Raw genomic sequence first — 10,918 nt, 5'->3', positions numbered from 1 at the left:
ATCATTTTGTTCAAAATAAGGTGTCTGTAGGAGCATGGACTTATATTTGAGACCTTGATTCTGTTGATCAGTGTGTCTGTTTTTGCCGCAGTAGCATGATACTTTTATTACCATGGCTCTGTGGTATAACTTGAAAGCAGAAACCATGACACATGTTTTGTTGTTGTTGTTGCTTTTTTACCCTCCAGTGTTCAGGACTGTTTTAGCTACTCAGGGCATTTTGTGCTGCCATATGAATTTTAAGTTTTTCAAGTTTCTTTCTTTCTTTTCTTTTTTCAATTTCTATGAAGCTTTATATTGGAATTTTGATTGGGGCTATGTGGTTGTTGTTTTTACTCTTTTTCTCCTTCTATTTGTTCTCTCTGCCTGCTGGCCACTCCTATCCTTTCTCCTGCCTTGCTATTGGCTGTTCAGCTCTTTATTAGACTAATCAGGTGTTTTAGACAGGCAAAGTAACATAGCTTCACAGATGCAACAAATGCAACATAAAAGAATGCAACACATCTTTGCATCACTAAACAAATGTTCTACAGCATAAACAAACGCAACACACCTTAAAATAATATTCCACAGCAGGGTTGCACTGGATCTATAGATTGCTTTTAATATGAGGGCCATTTTCACAATATTAATCTTACCAATCCATGAGCATGGAAGGTCTCTTTATCTTCTGATGGCTTCTTAATTTCTTTCTTCAGTATTTTAAAGTTTTATTTTATAAGTCTTTCACTTTTTTGGTTAGGTTTATTTTAGTGCTTAGTTTTGTGTGTGGCTAGTGTGAGTGGAACTGTTTCCCTTATTTCTTTTCCAGAGCCTCTACAAATGATGCACGTTACTTACAATGCTTTTGATTGCCCACCAGAATTTGATGGTAAGACCCTATTGCTGAGGATACCATGTACACTTGTCATGGACATACAGAAATCAAATTGGCACTGACAAGAAGCTTTCTCCCTGATGGCTAGCTTTCATAGTTTTGGAAGATGTTGTGCAGGCTACTAAAGGAAGAAGCCATCAACAGTCTTAGCCAGATGTGAATTCTGTCCTGCAATAATGACCAGTATGGTGAAATACACCCATGGGTTATGAGGGTAACCATCTGCTTACTGATTAGATTTAAGGGCCTCAGCACAAGAGATAACACATGTCTGGTACAACCAAGAACTCATATTTGGTTGTTCATGGGCCCTAGGGTTGAATATACTACTACTGTTCTGCTAAGTAGACAAAGTATCAAACTGATCTCTAAATTTGAATCTCTCTAAACACAGATGACTTCAGTTTTCACATCTCCTCAGAGAAGTTTCTTTATGCAGTGTGTGGCAGTTAACACAAGAACTCACAACCAGCCAAAGTATAGAGAACGTTGTCAGTGGATTGCTCAGCCACAAATGGTACATCCTTATCATACCCCACTCAAGACTCAGGGACCGTCATAGAAGATCAGATGGAAAGACTATAAGAACCAGATGCCAGGAAGGACTGGAGTGAAACAGTATCTTCTGGACATGACAGAACAATGGCACTCACTGTTGCCTACAGAAGATTTTTGCAAGATAAAGTCAGTCAACATTATAGCATAGTGGGTAAGGAATCACAAGCTCCCACTCTTAATTGAGGAGCTATAGACAGCTGATGGCTTCTGGGAGAGGAAGAGTCAGTTGTCTTTAAGGGTATGCACTCTAGCATAGCAACCACATTTCTGTGGATGAGCCAATATTCAGGAATACATAGGTAGCACAAATCGAACATGATAGGTTATTGAAAACAAAACAAAGTGAAGACATAAAGTTGGGGGCGGGGCTAAAGAGTGGTAGTGGATCTTGGAGGAGCTGGGAGAATAAGGATGAGTGTGATGAAAATGCATTGTGTGAACTTTTCAAAGAATTAATAGAGATTTTTGGTTTAAAGAAAAGGTAAAACATTAGAGAGGCTGAGTTCGAGTTCAGGAAAGATGGCATTCGTGTTTTAGATTACATTTACGTTCTCCAATTTTCAAGAAAGGAGATTTGACATGTTTGAATAATCTGTGATCTGTTTAATTATAGCTGTTATGTGTTGCTCAGATTCCAATTTGAAATTAGATATGCAACCCACCATCCCACAGGAAAATACCCTGGAAATATCTCCTTCCATGAAGAAATAACTTTGATTCTTTGACCTCTTTATAAATGTCCTATTTTATTCCATTTCATTTCACAGAAACCAATTACTACTTTGACAAAGAATGAGTCATTCGAGAGCAGATTCTCTTGTCCATTTGAATCTTTTGGCTTCATTTTTCAATGGTAGCAAAATTATTTTCTTTTGAGGAAAACTAAGGTTTAGCTCTATAGAAAAAAAAAACAAAACAAAACTAAGAAAGATCTGTTCAATACACAAAGTCTTGTGGAACATGCTTCTGGAGAATATTTTTCTGTGCACTAAACATGAATTTCTTTACACAAATCTGTGTGCTCTTGGCATAAGCTATGGATCAGAACAACCTTCAAGGTTGTTTTCTGTGTCTCCATCTTGCAACTTGGGTCTTCACTCATGCAGAACAAAACCAAAGAAAATATGTGACTGGAATTCCAACTGGTATTTCTGAAATGAGCCCCTCTAATCAAGGCTTTTGGCTTTGAATCCTGAAATCTGGAGGGGGTAAAATCCACATGCGTAAGATCCCTGGAATATGCCACGGAAGAGGCCAAGTTGTTCCCTGGCAAATTTCTAATCTTGAAGTCTGTTTACTCTTTCCTTCTTTTTTAGTTAAACAAGTAGCTTCAGCTTCATGTAAAAGATTTGTGTGCATGTGTGTGTGTGTGTGTGTTTATCTACTTCCTGAAGGTACTTTCTCTATTTTTATTTCTATTTATAAACACACGATCTAAGATCTCCTCAAGAATTAACTTGGACAAGATCAACATATATATATATATATATATATATATATATATATATATATATATATATAAAAGAGGAAACAGACCTTGGCATCATTCAGGAAATGCAAAGGAATTCTTGTTTATCTTAATGGTGTGACAGCAGTTAAGAGCTAAAAGTTGCTAAAATGGTAGGTACAAAAGGATTTCTATGTAGTAGAAAACATTTTATATGAAAGCAACAGAACCTATCTGTTTACAAAAGTCAAATGTGGTTAGTATGTCAAGTTTTTCAAGCTCTTCTAAGCTGTGAGTATCTGCCTGAAGCAAGATTTCTGCCAAGCTCAATGCACATAGAAAAAGAGTTACTCTGGTTGAGTTGGGGGGTCCTTTAGTAAGCTCCACATAAGCCCCAAGGTTTGATAGAGTTTTAAAGATATGTTTTGTTCTAGAAAAAAATCAGTGAATCAGTTTAATCCCCTAGTGCTGTGGGATGAAAAATTCAAACTACACCCTACTAAATCCCAAACCTCAGACAGTTTTGGTGTGTGTGTGTGTGTGTGTGTGTGTGTGTGTGTGTGTGTGTGTGTGTTATGCATAGGTGAGTTTCTGCTCTGGAATTTTGTTGTGGAGATATGTGACAAGACACATAAAGTACTTGGTGCAGCACTTAGCTAAAGGTAAAATGGTCAAGCAATGGCATCTACTCCTCTTGCTCTCCTCATCCTGCTAATGACAAACACTGTATTTACTTACTGAGCCTTGGCAACATTCCAGGCGTCAACTAAAGGGCTGAATAAGCATTATCTGTGTTAATTTGTAGATGATGACCTTGAGATCTACAGAGCTCAGTTTATTAAATACAAATTATTAATTGTAAAATTGGATCAAACCTCGGGTTTATTGCCAAAGTTCAGTTGCTTCTTATTAACAAACCCAGGACTCAGCATACCTTTTTATAAGTCAAGCTTTTGGTCTTTGAGCTCTTCCTCACTACCAGAGTCCTCCAGATAAACAGAACTAACTGGAGATAAGATGTTTATCACATGAACCAGGGAAGTCAGTGATTACAATCAGTCTGAGTCTGAGAACTGGAATTCCAGGTGATATTTGGCAATCAGCCCATCAGTCATTAAAGACAGTAAAAGTTCTCAGTGGGACATAGAAGTCTTTCTACATTTTTTTGTTCCTTTTATCTTCCTTGTTGGAGACCCGAGGTCTGCCACTGACTATGTAGAGTTCTTTGGGGATTTCATTTGCCATTCTTCATTCAAGCAGTGAGTCTCTGTCTCCTTCTTCACATCTGAAGTCATTGTCCAGGAGGTTGAAATGATCTACACACCAATCCCTTTTAAGTGCAGCTTAGCTCCTCCTACAGCTTGAAATGGTGTTGCTTCTGTGGTGAGATCATTGACTTCCCTGTCTCTTGAGAGTGCTACTTTATTCTGCTCATCTATTCCTCAGGCATTTGTTAATATTCTTCCAGGGTAAGCTGTTTTGCTCACAGAATCCTTCTCAACAGAATGAAGGTAATGATCACATTGGACTTACTGATGTGTTCGTCTTCGCATCAATAACAGTCAACATATATTGAGCATTTAGTCTCTGAGGGATACTGTGTTAATTACTGCAACCAATTTACTGCGTTTATTCTGTCCAATAACCCTTACGTCACACAATAGAGAGTGTTTGCACGAAACACACACATCTGCATGCTTTGAATACTTTAAATCATCTCTAGATTACTTGCAGTGCCTAATAAAAGTATATGTATGTTACAAAGTAGTTGAATGATGGCAAGAACAATGTCTATAATGCATATGTGACTGTTTTTTGAATAGCACAGAGCGGTTAGTTGAATCTGTACATTCAGAGTCTGTGATGTGAAGGGACGTAGGGACATACAAGGTAGTTCAGAGGACCAGCATTTCAGATTGACATGAGAACAAGGTAGGGCATGAGACCATCAAGCAGGTAGTAGGCAGTCCAGTGAAGAACAGGCAGGAACCACAGGCTCAAAGGCTGCAGGCAAAGGCAGCTCAAGTCTGAACCAAGACAAATGCTGACAGTCTAGAAAAGGAAGAAACTCAGGATGTACACAAGCAATTAGGAGCCAGTTTGGAGCTGGAAGTTGCATCATAGTGTGGGAACCAGGGGAGGGTGTGGTCCAGGAAAGTATGGCAGCAGCAGCAGAAAGGAAAGGGCACAGTGGTTCCTGGCTGGAGCAACATTTTGGCAGCAGACTGCTCTGGGATTGTAGTCTTGAGATGACTCTCTTAGTTCTCTGACATATTACTTCTTAGGTTTTCTCCCCAAGTCAGGGAAACATGACCCTATTGGTGCCTGGCAGAGACAGTTTGCCAGTTGCCCAGGCACCTCAGAGAGAGGGAAGTTAAAAGCATGTCAGAGGCCCATGCCTTGTGCTGTCACCAGGCTATGAGGAAACAGCAGTGATGTAGTGACTGATACCGAGGTGCCAGTAAAGGCCACAGGAGACAAGGCCAATGGGTTCATCTGAGTGTGTGTGGTAGGAGGATGGAAGACTGGGGTTTTGAAGGGGTTGGTGCTGGGGTCATATGGTGCATATGGATGCTGAAGAAGATGTGTGATTAGAGATGTCCACATTCTAGGGAGGTACAGTAGGGGAAACAGTGGATGGTCCCTGGAAATCAGAGCCTCACTGAAGTCATAGCAACCAAAGCAGGAAGATAAGGGATGAAACAGGCTGGTAGACAGTTTCCAAAGGAATACTGTCTTAGGTTCCTAACAAGGAAATGTCCTCTGCTTACTCATCCTCTCATACAAACAAGAAGCTTCCCTCAGGAGTTCCTATGATGCTATTTCTGACTATTTCATTTTTTATCAATTCCTGATTCCAGTCATCTCTTGGCTTTCATATCTACCTCCATGTGTTTTCCCTGTAGTAGGAGCCATGCTGTTCTGACAGCTAGATGGAAACAACTGGACAACTTTTGTCTTTGACTTGAGGGACAACAGTAAGCCATAGACTTATAGCCAGCAGCCTCACCTCCCTGTAGGTTCCATGGTGGTATCATTTTGTGATTATAAAAAGTAGTTAAGACCTTATAAAATCTATGTTTAACACTTATGGAGGCTTTCTGTTACATTTGAAAGAATACATGCCCTTAGACTTCTGACCATGGCCTGAAAGGAGTCAGGGTCCTCACTTAGGTCCTCACTATCACCTACCACAGTTGGCAAAATAGTGTTTCTACATCCTAGCCTGTGAACCTTCCTCTCTTCTGCTTTCCAGTCTCTTGAACCTGAATTCTCTAGGGCTTCCATCTTCTTACCTTCAAGTCTTTTCTAATAGCTCCCTTTGATGAGGCCCCTAGGGCACTTCCCTCCCATGTCACATGGTGGCTCCTCCACAAACTGTCTGTATGGAAATGATATTTATTTGTTGTTTCTCTCACTTTATCCAACTCTTGATGCATAGACATTCTGTCTTGCTCACAGCTGCCTCCAGCGTCAGCACTATCACATCTCTGAACATGCCAGGTACCTGAGCAGACTCAGATACTTATCTGTCGTAAAATAAAGTCACATTGTCTTTTCTTGCTTTTTAGTTATAAATACATATGTGTGTTTATATTCGGCCTCTTCCACTAGGACACATGCTCTCTCAGGGTAAAGGCCATAAGCTACTCAATGACTATAATATACCCCAGTCAGGCACATACCGGGTGACTCCTTATTATGTAATAAATGAATATTAAAATATTCTGAGTTTAATCATAGAATAGAAGGGTACATAGGACTTGAATTCCCTTGTTACAGCTGTTCTGGGATCTTCCACTTTGTTCAAAGGTCATCAAACTCTCTGGTCTAGCAGAGATTACTCTACAGTACTACTTGATAAAGGACCTGGATCTGACTCTGTCATAGCTGGTGACTGTAGAGACATCCTATGTCTGGTCTCAAGGTCAGAGGGACCAAGAGCAACTAGCTGAGTCACCCCCAAGCAGGGAATCTGCTGTCCGTTGCTGGCAGGCAGGGCAGGCTCAGGGGCCACAGTGTGGGTTTGAACACATGAACTCTGGCCATGCTTTCCCTCTGTCCAGTTGCATTGTTGCAGATTTGCACAGTGTTCAGGTAGCTCCTCTGAGAGAAGGTCTAGCTGCTGAAAGAAAAACAAAAGGGAGTGTGTAAGGAGCAGGGCTAGGAAGACAGAGCCATGGTGACATGCTGGACTGGTTAGTTCCTTGTCAGCTCAACTAGAGTCAAGCTAGAGTCATCTGGGAAGGGGATCCTCAATTGATAAAATGCCTCCGTCAGATTGCCTGTATATCTTGTTTAATATTGGATGTGGCAGGGCCCAGCCCACTGTGGGTGGTGCCATCCTGGGTTGTATAAGAAATCAAGTTGAGCAAGTCTTGGAGAGCCAGGCAGTAAGCAGCACTCCTCCAGAGTCTCCACTTCAGTTCCTGTTTCCAGGTTCCTAACTCCAGTTCCTGCCTTGGCTTCCCCTGATGATGAACTGTAACTTGTAAGCCGAATAAACCCTTTGGTCTCCAAGTTGCTGTCAGCCATGGTGTTGTATCATAGCATCAGAAAGTAACTAGGGCACATGGGGAGAAGTGTGTAGGGCCAGAGAGCTGAGCTGTGGAGAGAGGCAAGAAACCAGATCCTACTAAGAAAGCCAAAATTGCTCACCAAAAAAATGTCTGTTTCCAAAGACATTTTACAAGAGACAATAAATAAACCATGTTTACTTAAAGACCACGAGTTTCTACTCACCTCTCACTCTTAACCCTAAACAGTATCCCTCATGAAACTTACAAGTTTTTGTTCAGAGAAGGAAATCCTTATGATTTAATTTTTTTTTAATTGATAATTATGTACATATCTCTTTGTAGTTGCCTAAGGAGTCCAGCAAAAGGTGAGTCCCCTACAGCTAGAGTTATAGGTAGTTGTCAGCTACTAGTCATGGATGCTGTGTACCAAGCTTCTGGAAGTGCTCCTAACTCCTGAGCCATCTCCTCCCTCTATCTGCAACCTGTATCTTTGTTGTGAGCTGCTATCTTTGAGCAGTGTTAAAAAGGAGAGGGGGTTCTTCACAACTTACAGAAATGCAACTTGAGCACTACACAAATCCCATATATATCCGCTAAAAGGAAACCCAAATGTGACTCTCCACATGTGAGCATGCTCTACTCTTCCCTCACATTTCCCTCTATTAAAAATCTATGCTAAAGGCTGGAGAGATGGCTCAGAGGTTAAGAGCACTGACTGATTTCCAGAGGTCCCGAGTTCAATTCCCAGCAACCACATGGAGGCTCACAGCCATCTATAATGAGATCTGGTGCCCTCTTCCAGAGTGCAGCCATACATGCAAGCAGAACACTGTATCTGTAAAAAATAAATCTTAAAAAAAAAGGGCTGTGCTTTCCCATTTCCCATCTGCTGGGCAGTGGTGGTGCATGCCTTTAATCTTCAGCACTTGGGAGGCAGAGCCAGGAGGATCTCTATGAGTTCGAGGCCAGCCTGGTCTACCAAGTGAGTTCCAGGAAAGGTGCAAAGCTACATGGAGAAACCCTGTCTTAAAAAAAAAAAATCTATGCTAAAGCCAGGCCATGGTGTTGCATGCCTTTAATCCCAGCACTTGGGAGGCAGAGCCAAGTAGATCTCTGTGAGTTCAAGGCCAGCCTGTTCTATAGATCAAGATCCAGGACAGGCACCAAAACTACACAGAGAAACCCTGTCTCAAAAAAAACAAAACAAAACAAAACAAAAAACCCAAAAAACAAACAAACAAACAAAACATCCAAAAAACAAACAAACAAAACCACCCAAAAATCTATGCTAAAAATGTCTTTAATAAACTTCAATTCTGATTCATGTTGCCTTATCTTGGAATTATTTTCTTTGATAAGGTCATGAATTCTGCTTATACTTGAATGGAGACCCCAGTAAGAAAGAGGGATTCTTCAGGCCCCTGCAGGCATATGGGAGACATAGAATGGAACTGTTCCTCTGTCCCTAGTGGTGACAAAGACATGGCACACTTACACCAAACAGTTACCTCAGACTTGAAAGAAATGTGTTTGTGAGGTGCCAAGGTTCTGTAATGGGTGTTTTGAGCCAATAGCAGGGTATAGTAGTGACCTAGCTTATGGATCAAAAGGCTAGCTTTGCTATTCTGGGATTCTTATTCTTACATGCTTTCCTTTAGATGGCAGGAGAAAGCTTGGAGTAGCTGTAAACCTGAGCCAACCACTGCCTGACAGCTGTGTGGGCAGGAGCAAAGCAAGGTCAATCTCTTTATGTGTAAAATGCAGGTGTGACCATGTAACATGTAATGCTACAGTCTGAAATTGTCACACCACTGGCTTCTTATTGAAAGCAGCTCTCCCATGAGTACTAGGCTGGAGACATTTAGTCTCTGTGTCCTTTCTCCAGCACACCCTTACCAGTAGGACGCCCTCTTTGATTTGCCTGGCTCGGTCTCCCAACTGAAATGCCAGCTCTGCCACCTGCTGCCTCAGGGCCTCTCGCAAAGTCCTCAGGTCCTCAGCCTCTTCCCTGCATGAAGATAATAGAAAAGGAGACTTCAAAATCACCACCAGATGCAATCTTCCATGCCCCTCTCACCAAGTGGGTCTTGCCTTTGATATTTCTTCTGAATTTTATGTGTATTTCTCTCTCTCTCTCTCTCTCTCTCTCTCTCTCTCTCTCTCTCTCTCTCTCCCCCCCCGTGTGTGTGTGTGTGTGTGTGTGTGTGTGTGTGTGTGTGTGTGTGTGTTTGAGTTTGCACTCACACATGCACACGTGCATGTGCATATGCCTGACACAGTATATGAGGAGAGCAGTGAGCAGAGAGAAACTTGCAAGCAGTTCTCCTGATGGAACTCAGGTAGTCAGGCTGGGCAGAGTGAGTGATTGCCCTTACCCACTGAGCCATCTCTCTGGCCTCTGAGATTGCTTAAAAGAGACTTTGGCCTTCAATATTTGATTCAGCTATAGAGGTAAGTCTACTACTAGGGAAGGTACCCCCCACCCCACCCTGCACTCCCTTTGCAGTGGAAACTATGGATTTTCACTTTATGCAAGTACACTAACATGGAGCCACATCCCAAAACACACCCTTTTAAAATAGAAATCCTATTGTAGTATAATTGGTGTATCATGTTTATCTATTTTAACATAAATTATTTGTAAGGAAGTTACCAAATTGGATAAGGATGACCAGCATGCAGCTCTAGAACATGCCGTCTCCCAATAAGAACACATAACACCCATGCCCTTTACTATTAGAACCTATCCCCACAGCCACAGGCAATCAATGATGCATGCATTTTGGTAATATTTTTAACCCCTGTGACAATAACGTACATTTCAAAACTCTAAGAACAATCCCCCTCTGCCAACATTTGCTTTTGTGCAAGCCCCATTCCTCCCAATTAAAGAAATCCTGCTGGCCTTTCCTGTCTTCCCAGCCGATTGCCCCTCTTCTAACCTCCCAAATAGCCCCAATCTTCAATAAGAGTGTACCCATCCAGTGATGGCTCTCTCAGTTTCACACTGAGAAAGCAAAATGAAGACCATGAAAGCAGAGGAAGAGCCGGCCGATTTCTCATTAGCCCTGCTCCATCATGCTCGTCTGCCTTGCCTGCTCTGATTACCTTCCCTTGCTCCAGGTGTGTGGTCAGGGACTTACTTTCATGCTTGCCTTAGATAATTACCTTTCCTCTTCTGAAATGTCCCTGGGAAAGAGTGCCTGCTGTCCCATGAAGTGCTGTTCAATTTCCTCTAAGTGCTCCTGGAAACTCTGGCACACCAACTTCATGGTTTCCATCTCATAGACTGTACACTGACAACAAACAACAAACCCAAAGATGGTGACGGTTGGAGGGCTGGGCTCTGCCTTCCTTCCCACTTGGAATTCACTATTTGCAAAGAAGCCCAACTGCTAACATTTTAAAAAGAGACCAGGGAGACCTAGCCCGCAGCTTTGGATGAAATCAGAGGTGGCATTTGACTAAGACAAAGGGGAGCAGTTGCTGAGTGGTACTTGGGTGAGAATTAATTAT

At 41.8% G+C, this 10,918-nt stretch overlaps 1 protein-coding gene across 1 annotated transcript in view; it reads right to left on the bottom strand.

Moving 5' to 3' along the window:
- Positions 1-2,936: 2,936 nt before the first annotated feature.
- Itprid1 (ITPR interacting domain containing 1) overlaps positions 2,937-10,918 on the bottom strand; it is a 118,787-nt gene continuing 110,805 nt past the window's right edge. Inside the window, exons 12-14 of the mRNA XM_036180376.1 lie at positions 10,571-10,698; positions 9,299-9,410; positions 2,937-7,008 (exon numbers count right to left, since the gene is read on the bottom strand). Coding sequence (XP_036036269.1) covers positions 6,724-7,008; positions 9,299-9,410; positions 10,571-10,698 — 525 coding nt within the window. The 3' untranslated portion in view covers positions 2,937-6,723. The remainder of the gene's footprint in view (positions 7,009-9,298; positions 9,411-10,570; positions 10,699-10,918) is intronic.

The sequence above is a fragment of the Onychomys torridus genome, chromosome 3 (assembly GCF_903995425.1).
Source record: "Onychomys torridus chromosome 3, mOncTor1.1, whole genome shotgun sequence".
Lineage (NCBI taxonomy): Eukaryota > Metazoa > Chordata > Mammalia > Rodentia > Cricetidae > Onychomys > Onychomys torridus.
Note: the sequence above shows the minus strand (reverse complement) of the source record. Positions and strands in the feature narration are given on the sequence as shown.